Raw genomic sequence first — 21,723 nt, 5'->3', positions numbered from 1 at the left:
AAATTATATATTATTATAAATTGAAAAAAAAAGAATGAGACTTCCCTTTAGATAAAATAAAAATAATTCATATACAAACGTAAATGCAGTTTAATTAAATAATTTCATAATATTTTATGAGTCAAAAATACGTAATGGATACTTCATATTTCTCGCATGCAGAAGTTATGAGAGAAATACAGTACTAGATGGGCAAAACAAATTCGGGCAACGTCTCGCGGACGCGCCCCCAAATTTGTGCTTTCTCGATTACGGAAATTCGAAATCCGCTCGCTTCCGCTGCGAAGTTGCGAATTCGCGGCGAAGGATCATGACGACAAGGATCTACAAAAGTACGCTACCTTCGTCGGATAGTAACGTAAGAGGGAGGAGAGATGTGCAAGAGTCTGTAGTCCTTGTAGTAGGGGGTACGACGAGACGAGAGGGATCGGGAGGGAGGGAGGGAGAGGGGGAGAGAGAGGTGGTACGGAGAAGCTGAAGCATCGGGAGGAAAATATTCGAGATTCCAGGGGAACCGCGTGATGACTCAATTTCGCAAAGACCGTTAAATGGCCCGCTATGAACCATGCGCCACCGTCGGCCGCGTTCCTTCTCTGTTTTTGAAGGCCGAACATTCTTCGTAGGGGGTCGATTATGCCGCTTAGGCATCTCCATAGAACGCCACAGACTACAAAGAAGAGACTCGGTTTATTTGACTTTTCCTACCCCGTCAGATCGATGGTACTTACGAATCATTGTATTAACGATATTGGTTACATTTTACCCTTTCGACTTTTTACTCGATGCTTTTGCTCCAATCCGTTCATCTCCCTATCTTCTCAGTAACACATACAAAATGCTGACCTATGCTAAGATACATGATAATTGAATATTAATAATAGAATGGTCAATAAATTGTTGCGAGATCAAAAATACCTATGTTCTTTAAAACAAATTTAAAGATCTTTTATGCGTAAAGATTTGACGAACTGATAAAAAATATCTATTAATCAATAACAAAGTTTTATCGTTTTTTTAATCTTAAAAAAAGTTGTACTTTAATTTTGATTTGATATTTTCACATGCTAGTGCGATTTTAATAATGTTCTTTTGCGCATAACATCGATAATTGAGTGTTCCTTTTTGATCGCTTGCTATTAGCTGATAAAATGTCTTTTTCGGCTACCTGTGCAAGCTTAGAAGCAATTTATTATCGAAGAAGGTATGGCCCTTTTTTCACAAAGAGCGTCGAATGACGAGAGTAGAAAAGGGGAACATATAAGAGTCTTGTCCCAGGCACTTCAAGCGAAGCGAAGATCGATCATTGCCCGAGCATGTAGATGAGATCGAGATCAACGATCGACACCGGATGTACATAGTGAGTAGGATAAGAGCAGTCAAAAGAGAAAGAGAGAGAGAGAGAGAGAGAGAGAGAGAGAGAGAGAGAGAGGAAAGAAGAATAGAGGAATAGAGAAAGGAAAAGAGACTGCTAGATGCGCGACGCGACGAGCAATCAACGTAAATCACTTGGCTGATGCTCAATTTAACAAGAAGGGCCATTATGATCGCGAAGTAACGAGCAACGAGATCTTTCTCTCTCGCTTGTTTATTTATAGCAAAATGTGTGAACTACCAATGATCCCGAGTAAGAAGATACAATTTGTTGCATACGCGTAACTCTATTTTAAGAGATCCCCAAAGCGTTATTACTGCCTGATTGGAAATGACAGCGAGGAAGCTTACATAGAAGAAATATGTCCCATTATAAGCTCGTTAGCGAAACGCGAAGCCACGCGTGGCTTCCCGTTGGAAAGACATTCAGCGACAAATGTTCAGTAAAATATCTGTTTACATACATAATTTTTAGACAATATCTTATAAATCGTAGCAAGTAGCTGCTCATTAGTTGTTTTATGAATTTTCTGTTCAAGTTTTTAAAGATTATACAAATTATTCAGTTTATACAGCTACAATTTATTTTTTCTTATTCCCAAATTATCGATGTATATAACAATTGATCTTGTATGTTTACAAGATGAATTATTGATAATTATGTAATTATTTATCAATTTAAGTCGCCAATTAATTATTATATCATATTAATTTGCATTTTCGCTAAATGATTATAGTATTTCTTGGGATAACTGAAGAAATGGTTTTTTGAAATATGATATCATGATCAGCACATTAAATGTATCGTATAAATATATTATTCCGAAAATAATGTAGTTATAAATACCACCATTGTGCATTCAGTGTTTATTAATTATATTAGATTTAATGGTCATCATTAAACATCGTAGCTTGATATAAATCTCCAATCATTAGATTCGTATTTGCTTTCGCAAAGACCGTTAAATGGCGTACTCAATTATCGATGTTAGGATGCGCAAGAACATTATGAAAGAAAAGAACATTATGAAAAGAACATTATGAAAATCGCATTAGCATGTGAAAATATCAAATCAAAATTAAAGTGTAACTTTTTTTGAGATTAAAAAAATGATAAAACTATTGATTGTTATTGATTAATATCTATTTTTTATCAGTTCGTCAAATTTTTACACATAAAAAAATTTTAAACTTGTTTTAAAGAAATATACCGAGTTATTATCGATTATAAATAGCGGAAAAGTGCGTAGAAGCCTTTCATGAAATTATAGAGACGCAAGAGAATATGGTAATATCCAACGAAAAATATTAACATTAGAAATTTTTGGCAATTATTCACTACTCACTTATTAATATCATTTATCTCTCATTAGCGTAAACCGTTAAATTATTGTACAATTTTAAGGTTTCGATTTATAAAAATGACATTTCCCGATTCATATAAATTTTCCACTATCAAATAATTATATCTTTTGATTACGTATAGATCTCTAATTAACCACCGTTATGTCATAAATAATATAACTGCAGGTATTATTTATATTAAAATTGTAAGTAGATATAATTATAAGTAGATATAACTGAGAACTCTCTATCAACATTTTTTATTAATTTATGACTTTTTTTATCACCAGATTGTTGCCTCAATTAAGTTCTTCTATTAGCATAATTATTAACTGATTTCATGAAAAAGATTATCTTATCTCCTCGTTTTTCTAAGATCCATCATCGTCTGAACAATTCATTTCAATACCGTTGATATCTACGTTATGGAGTAGAGCTGCGAATTGTGCAGCTAGTACGAGCTGCAATAACGGAGGGTACTCACTCGAACGACCTTGGTGCTCGGTTGACGTCGTCGAGAGGGATCGCTTTTGACATGTCGAGGGCCCGAGAGGCTCACCAGTGGTCCTCGGGGTATCCTGGACTTTACCACGAAGCACCGTTGCTAATCGATGGTTCACAAACAGTACGCCTCGTGCCGGTCCTTCAACTGGCGAAGTGCGTTTAAGCTCGTTTGGTCAATTAGCGATTACTGAACACACCGTGGCCTACCTCTACGGTTAAGCACATGAAAAGGGCTCCTTAAACTCCGTTCACGCCAGCTCAACCGTCAAAAATACTTTTGATCCGGAAAATTCTGTGCTCTTAATTTTCTCTGACTCTTTCAAGAAGAATAAAAAAATGCTTCTAGAAGCAAAATAATTCCATCAATTAAAATATTTATGTCTTAATATGCCGCAATTTAAAAAAACATGGAAAAAAAAATTAATTATAAATGTTTTATGGAAAAGTTTTAAGGAAATCAACAATACAAATAAGAATATTGTATTTAAAAGAAAAAATCCAAGTACTCTATTGTAAAGAGATAGTTGTAAAGAGATTTATTCTGTTCAATAACATAAATATCACAATTCCAAAATTCAATTTGAGATTTTTTCCTTTTCGATAAAGATAAAAAAAAAATAATATGATAAAGCTTCTCGTAACATTCGTGAAAGCAGTGAAGGAAGTCGTCAAGTATCTGATCGCGCAAGGAACGAGAAAGCAGAGATACTCCCGCGTGGCCTCAAAAGGCACCCCAAAAAGCTATATGGGCGTATATACTTTCGAAGCAAGGATGCGGGGAGAAGCCGAAGGAGTTGGGAAGTCGATAAGTGTCCTTGCGCCAGAAGGAGGATTCTCTCGCATCTTGACACGGTGACCCCCACCCTGACGACCTCGACAAACCCCTCTGCTACTACTACAACTACCGGGCAAACCCCGCAACCCAGTCCGTTCTTCTTCTTATCATCCCTAGGCGCCATTCCATCCATCTTCCTTTCTTTCCATTTTCTTCGGCGCTACAGCACCACTACCATCCTCAACATTGCCACCGACACACACTAAGAGAGCAAGAGCGTGCGTGAGTGAGTGAGTAAGTGAGACAGAGAGAGAGAGAGAGAGAGAGAGAGAGAGAGAGAGAGAGAAAGAGAGAGAGACCATTCGCCGGCATGGCACCACCATACCAGGATCCGTCGACAACCCGCCTTCCTCCCCCACGACCCGTATACTCGCTCCCTTTCCGGGACCCGTACCATTCCCAGCTCCCCGCGCCAACCCTCACCCCCGACTCCACCTCATGCTCTGTTCACTAATTGCACATTCTTCGCATAGTTTCGCCACCCCGTCCCCTCACCGACCCCCTCCTCGAGGGAGGAGAGAGGTCGAAATGGGGGTATAGCAAGCTCTCGACACACAACTACCGCCTGCCTCTCTCTCTCTCTCTCTCTCTCTCTCGCTCTCGCTCTCTCTATCTCATCTCTGCCTTTTCGCTCCCTTTCACGATCTTCTGTCTTCTTCCCTCTTCGTCAACTCACATGTACCTTGTACTATATACCCCTGCGCACATCCTTGTCGAGCGGTTTCACCTTGCAACCCTCTCGCACTCTGCTGCTTCCTTCGCACGACCATCTCTCTTTCTATCTTCGTATTCCGCTAACTCAGTAAGTCTTTTCTCTCTCTTTCTCTTTCTCTTTCTCTCTTACGCACGTGCTTGTTCGTGTGCGTGCTCATGAGAGAAACACGAACGAATAGATACGTACAAGTAGGTGTGATTTTCTTCGGGTTTCGCGAGGTCGGATTTTACAACGCTCCGATGGAAACTCCACAGCCAGTTTCGTGCATCTCACGTCAATATTAAATTGACACAGATACGTATCATATATATAATAAAGCACTTGTGCTTTAAAACGTGTTGCTTAAAAGCTGTGCGAGATATAAGTCTTTATTGCACTTGTTCAGTAAACTTTTGCATGCGAGAAAAATGAAAAAGTCGGAAATGTATTTCAAGGATAAAAATAATATTTTAAACAAAAGTATTGCATTATTTAAATACAATCTTTTTCTAGTTTCTAACTTTGTATTTTCTTCAATAAACCAACTGCTTAATTAAATTTCAATTATGTATAAAGAAAATGTAAAATTAAGATGAATATTTAATCCAATTATCATTTTATAAATTGCATCTCACAAAATTTATTCATAAATTTAAAAAGCTAGTATATTGTTTCTCTTCAATAAAAGTATCATCATAAGATTCTGCGACATATATTAAAATTTAATCTTAATATAAATTCTCTCATAAATCTTACTTTTCTCTTTGTCCAAGGATCCTATCTGCGTATATCTCAGATTATTTATCGGAATATATATATCAAATACTGATCTATGATCACATTTTATATATGTAACTGTAAATCTATTCTCGTATCACGATTCTGAAAACGACGGATGATTTATTGAATGCGAATCTTCTTTTCATTTTTCGCTTGAAACTTTACGAAGCTTAACAGTCGGAAAGTCTAACAGTGTGTAAAAAATGTACACACGACTTGCAAATATGTCTTCAAATCGGCGGACTTTACTGGCAGAAAATTTATTTCCCGCTCACCGCTTCAAGTTATCTAGTCGCCCTTGGCTCTTCACTATTCTTCATTCAATTTCTTATTGTTCGCAAAATGGTCAAATCACACTCAGTACTTCCGTACTTAAGAGGAAGGTAAAAATAATTGCTTAAGCAATTATTTCTTACTGCTTGGAAGAAAAAAGAAGGATGAGAATAATTTTTGCGATGCCGAGTTAAAATTATAGTGACATTTACTGCCAATATTTGAAGTTTTCCATTTTCTAATTTTGTATTTCGGTTTCGAGAATAAATTAATTTGCACAGATAATCAGATAAAACGCTTCTAATTAAAAATAAATAAACATTCTAAATTATATTTCACAATCTTTACAATAAATAATTTTTCTTTTTATTTACATAAAACAATTATAAATTATATATATTTAATATTCATTTATTGAATCATATTTTTGAATTTTTAAATATTATAAAATATCAAATCGATTTATAGTAGTTGTTCTTTTTCATTTAAACTCATCATTTAACAATAGCCAAATAAATTTTTATACAGTAAAAATTACAAATAATACAATAAACGCAGATCTGCAAACAAACATATTGTTCGACAAATTATATCGCTAAAAATTGATTACAATTATAAGAAAAAACGATAGAAATTCACTTATAAGATGTAGAAACACTTAAAGCTTTAAATATGCATACGTTTTATATATAATCAGTTGAAACTTTATTGTCAAATCGTATATCCTATTTTACGCGAAAGTTACATACTGTAGAAAGTTATCGCATAAAATACATCTTAAAGAGCAACGCAACATGACGGAATCGCATTCACTAAATCCCCATTTGCTGCTCCTACGCAATGAAAACGAAGAATCGAATCGCGCCTTTCCCTTTACGATGCCACCACAGCATCGTTGTTTTCGTGCACAATTTTCATGATATACAGGCGGACGATTTTATCCCACCACGGTACTTCTGCGGATACGATGCAGAATACGCCCCGGCTTACACATATCGGGTGTCCCCGAAAAGAGATTGAAATCTCTCACTTGTCTAACGCGTAAATTTGTAAAATCTCAGATCTGTTGTTCCAGAGTTATGTCACAATTTTCAATATTTTAGTTTCAAATATCTCTATAATCAATAATCAAATAAAATGTCTAACAAAGATGAAATACATTTTGGATCGATAAAAACTTCGGTACTGTTCAATCTTAACGTGAACTAACTTTAAAGAGTTTATAAGAAAAATCGCGCTTAAATCTATCAATCACAGCTAAGTGCAACTGATTTCCAGCACGCCCGGTGCGTAAGGTAACCAGAAGGCAACTCGTTCGTTTCCAAAACCTGCATATCGGTGCAAACGGTCCTGCAAGGCGTGCTCGTAAAAGGCGCTCGTAAAATGGAAAGGGATTAAAGCACCACCCAGGTTTCCCTACACACGAAAAGTGGGTGGCGGCGTGCGCGCGAGGGGATGGGCGACGCGAACGCCGAGGAGTATATATCCCCGGATTTACGAGGACGATAAACGAGATTATACGCCTTCCGTAAACCTTGAAACGATCTTTCGAGTGAGCGCATAGTTTGCGTAAGGGCGATGTTCCCTCTGTCCTCACCGTAACTCCCTTAGACCATCCTTCGCAAGACTGTACTTCGCTTTTCTGTCTCACTCGCGATTATCTCACTCTTGTTTCATACTCTATCCGTTTCGTTTACTTCGTATCGTTTTTCTCGTTTACCATTACCATGCTCATTGTCGCTCCATTACGATGCTGGTGTCACAGAATCCTCGCAACTTTATCGTCGTGTGTTCTATTATATTTCGTAGTTTTTGTTCAACTATATAGGAACTACAGCTGCTTTCATCTTATTAAAAAACAAAAATATATATTTTGGAACCTATAATGAACAAAGCCCCCGTAAATAAAAGCATCACAATAGCGACTGAAATATAGAAGAGAAAATACAATTGTTTACTAATAAGCAGTCATTCTTTTAATCAAAAACGTTGAATACGTACGTTTAACTTTGAGTTATATTAATTTACACATTTTTAATAAAAAAATTATAAATGAGCAACATATATTTTATTTTTATTCTTTCGAATTAGCATAAAAAGTGCAAAATTATAGTTCAAGCGGAAGTTAAAGTTGAGACATTTAAAATTATGGAAAAATGTAATTATCAGCGGAAAATTTTGCGGAGCACCTAAAAAATGTTCGTGGAACACCGCCATTCCGCGGAAAGCTAATTGCACAAGTTACACGATCTTTTTATCTTATTAATATTCTTTTCTTTATTTTTGAAACTTCCAACATTTCGCACGCTTTTGTTATAATCGGTTAAAGTTGTTATCATTGGTCACAGTGCCACTTCCTATCCGTATTTTTATTCAATGAGCGAATTTATACTGCATTATATATCGTTTTTGCTTTCCGTTGACTCTCCTCTGATATTTTACGTTACATCGTAATGTGTTACGTGTGTTTTATGTATGTGTTTTAAAAAAATCACGGAAGTTACCTTTGTTCTGCGATTTTTAAGCTAATTACTACGTTACTCGCTCGTCGGACACGTTTAGTAATTTTTACACTGTCTCGTGGACCGTTTCATCTTTTCCTGTTTTCTCTCATCTCTCTTTTTTTTTTCTTTGTTTCCGCGTTGTTTCTCTCGTTCCGTCTCTCCATTACTACGTTGCGCTAATATTATAAAATTGTCGCGACTTTATTATACTACAATGTTGCAGTTTTATTTTCTCGCTCTCTTCGTTATCCTCAATCTACATGCTTTCAAATATTCTCGCGTTTCTTCCTATTCCGTCTTGTTTCATCTTTATGCCGCATCGCGCTGAGACATTGCAAAATTGTGTAATTTTATTGCCAACCGTGACTTCCATTTTCCACCGTGTCTTCCGTGTTTTATTAACTTTCCCGCTTTTCTCGATCGCACCTTTCCGGTGCTTTTCTTACACCGACCATTTTATTATCGTGTTACTGTAATATCTAATAATTATGCAATCCTGTTACATCTTTCCTTTGAATCTCTATACCTGATGTTGAACATTTCTTCTTCCCTAATACTTTGTTCAATCATCCACACAACGGAGTCATCCTTCTTATTCTACAATTTTGTAAATTTCTCGTGTTAGTATTATTACTACATTATACATTAGAGAATTTTTTTCCTTGACTATTAAGCCGATTACTGCATTAGCCATCCGTTGGGACACCGTTGTCCATTTTTATATTGTCTTTTAGGTAAAGACCGGCGAGGGGCAAGAGAGCCCAGCAAAATACCCGCGCAATCTGAATTATTAAGCAGCGGAGGCGGAAGAAGAGAATATAGCAATAATCTCGAAGAAGCAAAAAGGGAAAAAAGGCGATCGCTTCGGCTTGGCTTGAAGGCCTTTTTCCACGCCATCCTTTCCTATTTCTAAAAGCGCGGACGGAATAAAGAGAGTGCCTCCCGCGAATTAATATTCATTACATCGCGCAACGGCAAAGCACCCTCGTCCTGTACAAATATGAAACGACGTACTTGCGCTAATTAAAATACTTGGCTGCTTTCTTGAGCGGAGAGTTTGGCGACCGACCGCCTTCGTCCTTGGTCTTTCGCTCGTGCATATAACCGGAAGAAGGGACGGTTCCCGTGCGAAATTAATGGCGCGCAACGGGCGGTGTGGGTGTTTGCATCATCGACGCCTTTGAAGCATTTTAATATCGGACAAATCAAGTTATACAGGATATCTCGAGAAGAACGGGCGCTGCCATTGTACTCTCGGTAATTCACTTTAATGAAGATTCCGGATTCAATTCAAAATCTTTTCTGACATATATCATATTAATTACGAAAACAATCCTCCCTATATTTTTTCATCACTTGAATAGTTCATTTCGAAATGGGACAATATACAAACAGAAATAATTCCCTCGTGTCTACAAGAAATTCAAGAGATTGCGTCGAGATTCGATTTCAGGAAGAATTTGAGTTAAAAAAACGCAATCTTGATTCAAAAATAATTCATTCGATTGAACAGACACGCGCCTAAACAAAACTCTCCGCGGCGCAGGAGAACAAATCTTTCCGGGCAATTCTTTTACGTTTTCGTGGGACAGGTGATGTCGTCCCCGCGAGATTCGCAAAACACCAAGGCGCCGTCTACAGCGTCGACGGTCGGCGAAATGCCAGGCAGGCACGGGGAAACGCGAATGTCGGTTCGCTCGCCTGCTTCCATCGTCGTCGTCGGGGAGCTATTATACGCTCGAGTTTAATTAAACTCCGCGAGATGTCAAAGGACTCGGCCATGCCCGGCAAGACGGACAATGCGGACGCAGATTATTACATCCCTTGCCGACCTATCCACTCCAGTACTCGCGTCTGCGTTCACGCTGGACTTCCAACGTGTGTGTATGTATGTGGTGTGTACGCGACACGCTTGCCCGTATCTGTGTACGAACATGTATGTAATTTCTCTCGCGGTTACGTGTATACGTTATGTATGTACGCGTTGTCGCAGCAGTTAGAAACTTGCGTGAATATTTTGCACCTCATCTCTATGTTTACGCTCTCATCTCCATGTTAGCTGTTGAAGTATTTTATCTATTGTTAATGTGCGAAAGCAACGTAATACGTGTCACTTTACAAGTAATTTAAATGAATAAATCTAATAAATGAAAGATAACTAGTAACTTATTCACGTAACTTAGAAAATTTAGACTGCAACATCTTTGAATAAGTATCTCTTTTTTGCTTATCGTATAAAATTCAATTTATGTACAGGTTTTTTTTTTAAATATTACGCATCAATATGATATTATGCAAATAATATTCATTAATTTGTATTCCATAAATATTTTCGTAAAAAATATTGGAAAGTATCCCGTCTATCGGGAAAGATTTTGAGAAACATTGTGCTATCCTGTATCCGATATATTTGTGCTTGACTGACGCGTCTCCGATAGAGAAAGTTTGATCTCTCGGTGACTCGTCTTATTCGTCGTCGGAGCGGAGTCTCCCTTGCCGAAGGAGAGTCCGCAGTGTCGTGTCAATGCCCATAATTTCACGCTCCGACGGCCGCTCGGTATCGGATTATTGGATCGGATATCGAGGAAGGAAGAAGAAGCTTGGCAATCGCTGCTGCCGCGGCTACGAAAGGAGCGAAAATGGATGTCCTTAGGAGAAAGAAGCTCCCTTGGGGGACCGAGCTAGCTATGTCAGTCGCTTCGAAAGCATGAAAGGGCATCGAAATTGCGCTTCCGTATCTCGTTAACGCGCTCCGGGACTCGCCACGCGAAATTATCCGCTTGATGTTTTTTATTTCGTAATCGACACCGATTTCGGCAGCGTCGAAAGTTATCTTTTTATCGGATTACTGCATGCGTAAAAAAATTCTTTTTAATCAAATCGTTCTATTTGTGAAACTTATTGCCTTATGAAATCATCGAATTTGAGTTTATCGGTATATATTTAGAAGATTGGTAACATATACTTGCTAAATATTATACTCGCCTAAAACTTGCTGATCTAAATAATAAATTTGTTTTGAATTATTTCATTTTTTAGTACTCTCGATCTTATTTTATCTTTTATACATTTTGGCATTATTTAATTTTCAGATGAAAACAATTACTTTACAAAAAATACAGAGTAAAAAAAGCAAGTGTGATTTTATATTATTTAATGTATATATTGTGACAACTATTCAGCATTACTTTCATTACATCCTTTTTGGGATTTTAGTTAATAAAATTCTACAACCGCTTTTCATATCAATTTACGAACGAAATATTCGATATATGTAATATCGAATAATCGATGAATGTAATAAATAAATGCTTGAAAGCTCTATTTAATTTAACTATGTTCCATGATTTCAAAGTCCGATAACTTGAAAACAGGCAAATGAATATTTTATGCATATTTTTTATGCATATTATTTTTATAATATTTTTTTATATGGATGTTTCTTCACATGACATTCAGAGTGTTTTATTTTGCGCGAGATAGTCTCTTTGATAATTTTTATGAGCTAATTTTAAATGGATTATATTTTAACAGACTTTTTTTTTAAATCCAAGCTATAACAAGAAAACATTATATAACCTTCAATGAAATTTTTTTGCTGAGGAATAGTTGCAACTCGGTATTAATTAAAAGAAATCCATGACGACTTTTGATGTAACCCGTGAATCTCAACGTTCATCGAGATTGCCGAGTCATCGCGGTGACGAAAGGCGACGGTTCCAGAATTGCTGGGGAAAGCGTCGGAAACGCCTGAGACACCCTCCTTCCGCCGGTCAATAACTGGACACTGCCTCCTCCTCCACCCTCTACATCCACGGTGGCCAGTGTTCATACACACAAACACACATACATAACCATCCACTATATCCTTCCACTACTTTCTTGAGCATTTGCACCGATATATAGGATCCTGTCGTGTCAAGAAAATTACAGCACATCCAAGGATCGCGATATTCTAGTAAATGTTCGATATTTACTCTTTTTTCTTTCTCAGACATAGATAGATTAGAGCGAAAAAATTCTGTCCCAAGTATTAAAATTTTTAGCACACTATTCCGTCTCCTTTACTCAATTATTAATCTTTTCAAATTAAATTTTGAAACTAAATAATTAATATTTTATTTTATATACACGAAGAAACGCTTGATATATTAGGGATGTTATAACAGCTTTAATCGTTTCGTTACACAGTGATGCACTCTATACATAACAGTAAGCCTTCCTTAATCTCTAGAAGCTTTTGGGAACGAAACTATCTAAATATGTTTCGAAAATACGATTTTGTCTAACCTGTTCTCAAATAGATGCATATTTCGTATAAAGCAGCTCGGGAATATCAGAGAGCGAAAAAGGAGAGAACTGCGTTAAAGAACTTCATCCAAAAAAAAAATCATATCATAATAGTTTGAAACGAGACCGATCAATATTGCTCAGCGTCACCAAGAAGTAAGAAATATTGCACGAACAAACGTAAATCATTTATCTTTTTAGCCTTCACGTCACATATAGAATTATGTTTCTTGTCCCCGTTTAGAAGTATATACCTATATAACCTATATTAAATTAACACTCGGATAAAAATTTAATAACAATTTGAACAAGGATCAATTTTAACACAAACACAAAATGTTTTTGTTGTGTACAATGTATACACAGGGTAAATCATAAAATTCATAAGCGTGATTCTGCATAGAAAGGAAGAATAAATGTTCCTAATGAACATTAGGAACATTTTAAATATTTCGTTATCGAAATAATGGAATCTTGATATTTACGAACAAATGTGCCAATTATGTGTACGTCGTGCTTAGGAATGGAAAACGATAGACAACACTTTAAGCATCTGTTATAAACAAAAAAATATCCATCTGAAACTTTCAAATAAAATGACCATTTTACTACTGTATTTATGTCTATATTATTTCAACATAGCATTTACACTCATAAGATCATTTATTATTCTTTTTTATCCAGAAACATGCTCACCAAATTTAAAAATATGTACTTATAACTTACTCTGTATAGCAACTACTATGCTTACTCTTCTATTACACAAAATATATCAAGCAGGTGATCACATTACTAAAAATTTTACGAGACTATTGCAAGAACGTTCGAGAATAGATTCAAATCGGACGGAGAACAACATTTTCTATGTTTCGCTCATTAAGATCATTAACTACATGCTCTTACATACAAAACATTATGATATAACGCAAATTAATTAGCGATCACGATCGATCTATGGTCGAGATTCACGGTTGCATGACGCGTTTTCCTGGCTGCGATGATGCCCGGCTCGATGACCTATAAACCAGAATACGACGGCGCACGTACATACAGCATAGCTCTCCCATAAGGCTCGGAGAGCAAGTACGTGATCGCAAGACTGGAGTATAATAGACGGGGACAGCACTCTACGTGTTATTAGCGATCAGATAAATGCCATGGCGTACCGCTGTATCCTCGCATGTTCCTGTATCATGATCTGTAAGGTGTCTCCTCTATTTCACATTAAATTCGCACGAAACATGCGGAAAATAATTCGTATATGTAACGTGTCAAGAAATTCTGATATCATGTCTTGCGCGAAGAAGCAATATAGTAATTTCTAATCAGATCGCAGCAATAGCGATGTTTACAATTGCCAAAAAGAATAACATCAAAGTATAAAGAGATCTCGGAAGAAAAAGCCTTACCCATTTTTATATAGATCTTGAGCTCCTTGCATATATTGTAATAACAAAACTTAGTTAAAGATTATTGTTAGAGAATCAAAGACAACCCATAGACAATCCTCTAAGCTGACATAAAATTTTATTTTGATATAAAATATAAAATATATTGTAAACTATTTATATTTTTGTAACTATAATTCTTTTATGCACAAAATGAAATTAATCAATTGTTACAAAAAACACAGTTGTGCTTTAAAATATTTTTTTATTTGTTGATTACCTTCTTAATCCTCGGGAGAACTCTCGGTTCTTAATTTAATATCAAAGATCACGGTGTACCTGAGATATGCGGTTTTTTTAAGCAATTAGTTATTCAGTAGTCTGAATATCTAATCATTTTTCTGATCGATTAGTATGCGATTTATTATTATACGCGCGAAAGGTCCAAAATAGTTCTCTCAGTGAAAAGAAAAGTGATTCCGACTTACAAAGTAAAAAAAATTTTTTTTAAAATAAAGCTCCTCAATTATGGTAAAATTACGGTAGATACAAAATATTCATTTAATTTCATTCGACGAATTAAAGAGACATTCGTCAATCAATTAATTCGCCATGGAGTTATATACACATATATCTTTCTCTTTGATTTATAGATTTATCGTGTAGGTCACTTAAGCGATTGCGAGTAAAGACCAGGTGAATCTGCATGTGGTCGATTTATCTGTTTAAATACGACCCGAAGCTATGCAGACTCGCAACTCGAGTTCAAGCGGCACGTTACCTGCACGTTCTCATTCATTCGCTCTCTCGTCCGTTCTTCCTCGCGGGTATCGACGTAAAAGATATTTAGATGTAATTCAGAAAGATAGTTCATCGTATATAAACGGTACTGATTTATTTCGGTTGTGCAATTTAATTCACTTCCTGTTAGTTTTCTCCATTCCTCTTTTTACTGCTATTCTTGATGTACGTTAATACGTTTTATCGACTATAATAAAATGGACCTTTGACCTGATCATTCACAATTCGCTAATAAATCCTCTCCATATTTGGCGGTACTAATATAATAGACATTTCGGTATCAAAATCATTTTAGATATATCTTAATGACGTAAATCGGTACCTAAATTCTCGATTGCAAACTGCAGTCAATAAATATTTATGATATTGATTCATATGAAAACATAATTTGTAATCAAGAAACCAATTTATTCTCCTTCCATTATTCATCGATTCGTGTATATCTGATACGGCTCGATTAGCACGGATGTAACGATAGAAGCTGTTTCGCGCGAGTTTGTCTTGGTGGGTCCTGAGATTGTCCGATAGATCGGAAAATCTATTCAAAAGCTCCTCGTAGCTGCTCGCGCAAGCGACGTAAGCGTCGATCGTATAATATTACTTGGTAAACGCCAGCGGGCGGATGGATGCGAGAACCAAACAGGAGGGAAGGAAGGAGATGAAGAGTGGGAGGGAGGGAGCGAGGAAATTTGCAAGAAACTATATTTACGAAGCTCGTTCCGGAACATTGACCGATGGGGAGAGAAGTTACACCGATGGAAGCCGCTCGGAGGTGTTCCGGGAGACCGCAGCGGCAGTTTTTCTTTTCTGGTGTACAAGCAAGAACCTAAACGCTTCTCTAAACGTTCTCACTCCTTGTTGCATGCATCGACAACGGACAAGGACGATGCTCAGCGCGATCCTTTTATTTCTACTGGTTTATTGGATGCCGTGGACGTAAGGACGAAGGATCTAGTCCTTCATGGGAAGGAACGATGCGGTTTCTTTCCGCTTGGACGAAGAAGCGGATAGAAGAAAGAAGAGAGAGAGAGAGAGAGAGAGAGAGAGAGAGAGAGAGAGAGAGAAAGAGAGAAAGAGAAAGAAAGGAAGCTCCTTTCCACCTTGAAACGGCCACAAAGAATATCGAGCCCTTCCACTCTCTTCCTCTCCTCTTCCGACATCCGCGCGCAGCTCCGACACACAGGAAGTCTACTTTGACATTGTTCGTAGACTATCGACTGCATTCACAAAAAGTTGCCGCCTTCACCGGCAAGCAGAGCCCGATATTTTTCCAAAAGACTCGCTGGTACATGCATCACAGCGATCTCATAAGTAATGCCCGATTATTTTGCAAGGTGCGACAGGTTTATGAGGCGGAATTCAGTCTCCCGAATAGTTCCTTAGATGTTAGCGCGATCCTATCAAAGGCAATTAACAGGTCCTCGTCAAATTTTATGGAGCGACCTAAACGTATTTTATTGATCAAATAATAATTATCAAGCTCTATTCTCTGTTTTTCAGATTTTAGTCGATATTATCCCTTCATTCGTAGAATTTCTGCGAACACATCCTATGCAATTATTTTAGTTTCGTTGTAATTTATTTTTCACTGTACGAGAGACATAATGTTCAGATAAAGTCTTCACCAGCAATAAAAAGAGAAGAATTACAATGCTCCAAAATTCATTTTCAATTGATCGAATCACACACATCGTAATATGATATACTTCATAATTTTATGACTCGCTTCATTTAAAAATTATGCACAGTGTGCAGATCAGTCGCTGCAATGTAATGAACTATAGTCATTTGAAAAATTTGATTTCTCTGTGTGAAAACCTTGTAAGATATTACAAGAAATTAAATAATATTTAGAAAAAAATGCATTAATAATCATGTAATTAACTGCAAATTATACATGATAAAATAACTGAAAATAAAAGATATAGAAAATGAAAGATAAACGAAATATATATATGACAAAACAAATACATGAAAGAAAAATTCGTTTTTCCAAAAATTTCGGAAACCACTCGGGTTATTTTGATATGATTTTGTGTTTTAAAAGCTCATTTTTTAATATTATTTTTTTAACCAATCAAGAGCAGAAAGATAAGCGGATATTTTTGAAACTAAGCCATCTCGAATATATGATTAAAAGAAATTTTTATTTTTCGTAAATTTATGAGAAATATACTTATCTTACAATTTTTTAGAATACTTGAAAACTATTCTATCAAATGAAAGGCTATATTCTAAAAATGTATATATGTATATACAGTAAAAAAATTACCTTCTGTGCATATGCGTACATTTTTAATCTATTTCATAATTTCACTTATTATTACATTAATTAATTTTTTCTCTGCTTCTTAAAGTATCTAGAAGATTGTAGCCAATGCTTTTCTCAACGATCTCAAGAACTGAATCATCGTATTATTATCAATAACGATACAGCGCGCTACGCGTGAAAAAATTTCAAATCGATTGGATTCTTTTTCTCGTATCGCTTCGGGAACGAGAGGCGATCGTTTCTCCGCGGTGAAATCTGGGCGTCGGCGTCTGGATAAGGGTAAGAGAAAAAGAAAGAAGAATGGATAAGAGAAGGAAGGTGCGGAGAGGAAAGATCGAAGGAGGTAAATTGCCCCGAGATATTTAATCCCGCGGAAAGGCCGAGGGATCTCTCCTTTATTGGCTCGGCGAGTGAGCAACGACGGGCGAGATAAGTTTTCCGTCGGATCGATGGCCAATCGCGTTAAGCGATTTTCGCGCCTCGTTATCCTTTGTTTCCATCCGGTGGACGGTCGACTGCATCTCGTCGACGACGGCACGATGTCGACGGCGATGCTCCTTCGTCTTTCATGACGTCGAAGGATCGATTTTATATCGCGTCGCTCACGTTTCTCTCCATCTTTCTCTCTGTCTTTCACTTCCATGGTCTACGCGAAGAATCGCCGACTTTCACATTCCTCAATGCCAGGGGAAATTACCGAGGGGTAAACTGCGTCCCGGTGAGAGCGACTTCTCCGTACGAGACTTTCCGATAGCGATAGCGACGAGATAGTGAACGAGAACGATTTTCAATTGAGATACCCCCACGTAACTTTGTACTCGTGAATCGCTCCTGTCTCCTTCTGTCTCTCCCTTGAGATATTACAAATTAATTAGATGTTCCAAGACAGGGAAAAATCTTTCATACAGTTTACGAATATACGTACACTTATATACAGCAAAAATTATCGTAAAATATACAAGAGATATTTATTGATAGATTTATATTCAATAATTTTTAAGTGTACTTTAGTATTTAATTAAACCTCTAAAAAGTACCTATAAAAAGTTTCTTAAATTTATAATCTTTTTCTTGAATTTATCTAAATTATTTAATTTGCTAATAAAATCTAATCATCAAAAAGCTGTTTAATTAGATATTCTATAATTATTTCAATGCTAAAATTTGTTTTGTTACAAGCCAATATCATAGAAATATATATAATCCATAATTCCAAATTCGAGAAATGCTGTTATCACAATAATTAATAAAATTTTTGCGATCGTAATTCCATCATAATTCATGTGAAATGAGAATGAAACGAGAATAAGGGTAATAGCGAGGCGCGACGTCGCTTCGACATCATTGCCATCATCATCGCCGTCGTCGCCGTTGTTGCTGTTTTCATCCACCAGCTCCGTCGACACGGAGGAGCTTGAATTAAACTCCATTTTCATAGAGCGCGCATCGCGATTGAATTGCCACCCGCTTGGCTTTGCGCGCCAAGTGCTTTCGGAAATTAAGCGACATTGTGCCTTAACGAATGGGATTCATGCGAATATGGCCTACGTCCTTCTGCCGAACGGCCTGGAAAATTTGCCCACCAAGACGCAAGAATGGAAGAAAAGTGGCAGCGATCCGGTCGCATCCCCGGATGCAAAGGGACTGGGGATCAATTTCAAGGTTCGTTTACAGCCCTTTCGAGAATAACAGCAGGTTGGCACAAGATATCTACTTCCATAAAATTACCATAAAATTAACACTTTTAATTCCATTAATGATGAAGACGACCAGCTCTGAATTTATTTGCCCAAGGAAAAAAATAAAACGCATTTCCATATTCGTTTAAGTTTAAAGAATATCTCAATTATAAAAACGTTGATGACATATTTTGGAAGTGTATTGCTTATATTTTTTTCTTCATAAAAACCCTTATTAATTGTAATATAATTTTAAAAAATATCTGTTTACGTAATAAAGTAATTAATTAATACATCTGTAATATACGACTTCTCTGAAATTTGATATTTTACAGCTTAATTTTACGCAAATTGTATACTTGATCATTAATTAGAGTTTTTATTGTTACCGTCGTGTTCCGTTGGACCAACTCAAATCGATGGCAATTCATTATAGTTCTCCATAAAGAAAGCAAAGGTATAAGGCGAATTCATCGAGAAAGCGAGAAAATTAATACAAAAGACGCACAAAGAGGGTACAAAAGTAAGGGTTCGCCGGGGGCAGTCAAAGGGGCGAATATTCCTCCTTGGAAGGCGAGACGTTATTGCTCCGGTGGCGAGTTCATGGCGGTTAATGGTGGTGGTGGTTTACGGCGGTGGCCACGGCGGTATCGCCGGTCTCGTACTAGGCAATATCTGGTCAGTCACGTAGACTGACCTCAGCACCGGAGCAATAACGACGCCCGTCTGGACGTTTCTCCGTCGCCGTCATCGCGTACGTGGAGGACGGCGAGCGGAGGAGGTTGCCATCGCTCGTCGGTGGTGCGATCATCACATGGAAAAAAATGTTCTTTCCTTGAACTTTCCATCGGGTGACATTAGGGACGTTACTTTGACACAATGTGACGTCGAATGTAGAGTTTTGTCGCGAGATGCGCTTTGCGAGAAAAGATTTGCCAAAAAATGATAAAATGCCATAATAGGCATTTCGCTAATTAGGTATTAAATTAACTTTATCATAATATCGCGCGAGTCGCAGAAAGTTCGTATTTTGAAAATAAATCAAATTCAATAGAAATAAAAAATTGATTAAAAGTCATTTTTCTCTTCTTCTTTTCTTATCTTCTCAAAATTCTAAAAGTCTCATGTTATTTTAATAAACTATAATAGTAATGATTAATATTTGACATGCTCATAATTTTTTTTGCATTTTTTAAATTAATATCATATACATTTTTATTTCAAAATAACGCTACATTTACAGAGATAATCTTTTTCAAGAAAACAATGATATTCTCTAATAAATAATAATATTCTTTTCGGGACTGAATCGTAATAAAAAAAAAATTGTGCGTATATTATATGAAATAACATGCATTGTTTTTTTTAATATTACCATTTAATTTAACCCAGCATTCTTATCGACGTACCTTGTCAATTGCGTGACTATCACATTCATGTATACGTGGGAGTGCATGAAGCACAAAAGAACTTTTTGTGATATAGATAGAGATATATATGTGGCACTCACCGTACATCTTCCCTTCGTCGGAAAGGATGATTTTGCGTCGACCACATGGCGGATATATGGTAAGAGCTTCCTGGAAGCTCTGTTCGATATCCGGCGACCACACACCCTCCGCGTCCGCTGCCGACAAGTCCTTCTCGTCCTGAAATATACGATCATCTAATCTAGAATAGGCTAAAAAGGATTGCAATCATCAGCTATGCGTCTTTAATCTTAATTAGGCTTTCGCAGAAAATTACGCAGAAAAAAATAGCATGCTCTCAGTAATCTCGTAAACTATAAATATAATAAATGTAATAAAAAAATGATGTATGCTCATGATACTAACGACATACTAATTTTTAAATTAAAATTGCCAATCAATCATTTCCTTACTTCTAAATAATTATTACTCATGAAATGACAAATTAACTATTTATGCTCTTATGTCAGTTTATGACAGAATAGATTAAGCCAATTCTTTATATATATATATATTTTAAAGTATATTATAGTGAGTGTGATTATAATTATCAAATTATATTTTAAAAACAAACTTTATGAAAAATAATAACAAAATATAAATATACAATTTTAATATTCGATAAGAGTTTCAATCACTTCTATACATACAATTATAAGTATTGAAAAACTTGCATTGACATAAATGCATGTTCAGCTATCAGTTCCAACTCGAGCTCTTATCATCTATCAATTTCCGATCAAAAACGTTCTCCATTCTGAGGCAATTCAATTATGATTCTCAAGCAAACATTCATCACGTTCGTCACGATTACGTTCGTCACAGAAGGGTGCCTTTGCCGCGATGCATTTCGATGACCCGAGCACGTTCGACACGGGAAAAGTTCATTTATCTTTGATTCCACCGCTGATCGCGCGCGCGCGCGCGCGCGCGTGCGATTTATCTGCCGCATCTATCGCGAACGTGGTCGGAGAGATCTTCCTCCCTCTGAAACAAAGGATCTCCAACAGCCGCGAAGCCACGCCTGGAACGTGGCCGAGTGGACTTAATCCTTTCTCCTTTTCTCTTGCCGAATCGAGAGAATATCTCGCGTTCTCGTCTCTTTCGTCCGTTTTTCTTTCGCTCGTCCATCGCGTTGAGATCCGCAGTGTATACAGGGGTATCTTCGAAGGGTGACGACGTTGCGCGAATACGCGATACAGGAAACATCCAGTAGTCCGAATAGTACTACTTCGTTGGGACTGGAATTTCAACGAATCAAAAACTTCCGTGCCGCACGAAGAGGAACGTGTGATTCCTGCGTTTCTTCGTGCCGAGAAATGGACGATTATCCTGAGTGTTTAGATACCGAGAAGTGCGGAAAGGGTGCGAGGAAACAGGCTTGTCTCTTCCGAGAATCCTAGTCACGTTCACAACGTTCGATATATAATATCGTCGCACACGCGATCTAAAACAGGAAACTCTCCAGATGATACGAAAAAATTCTCGATTTAATCTCATCTGTGTCGATCAAGAATTA

At 36.9% G+C, this 21,723-nt stretch overlaps 1 protein-coding gene across 1 annotated transcript in view; it reads right to left on the bottom strand.

The window, feature by feature from the left end:
- The window catches only part of LOC108693909 (transcriptional enhancer factor TEF-1-like), a 161,473-nt gene that overhangs the window by 14,629 nt on the left and 125,121 nt on the right, over positions 1–21,723 (bottom strand). Inside the window, exon 3 of the mRNA XM_018203106.1 lies at positions 20,246–20,384. Within this exon, the coding sequence (XP_018058595.1) occupies positions 20,246–20,384 (139 nt within the window). The remainder of the gene's footprint in view (positions 1–20,245; positions 20,385–21,723) is intronic.

Source organism: Atta colombica, unplaced genomic scaffold, assembly GCF_001594045.1.
Source record: "Atta colombica isolate Treedump-2 unplaced genomic scaffold, Acol1.0 scaffold111, whole genome shotgun sequence".
Taxonomy (NCBI): Eukaryota; Metazoa; Arthropoda; class Insecta; order Hymenoptera; family Formicidae; genus Atta; species Atta colombica.
Note: the sequence above shows the minus strand (reverse complement) of the source record. Positions and strands in the feature narration are given on the sequence as shown.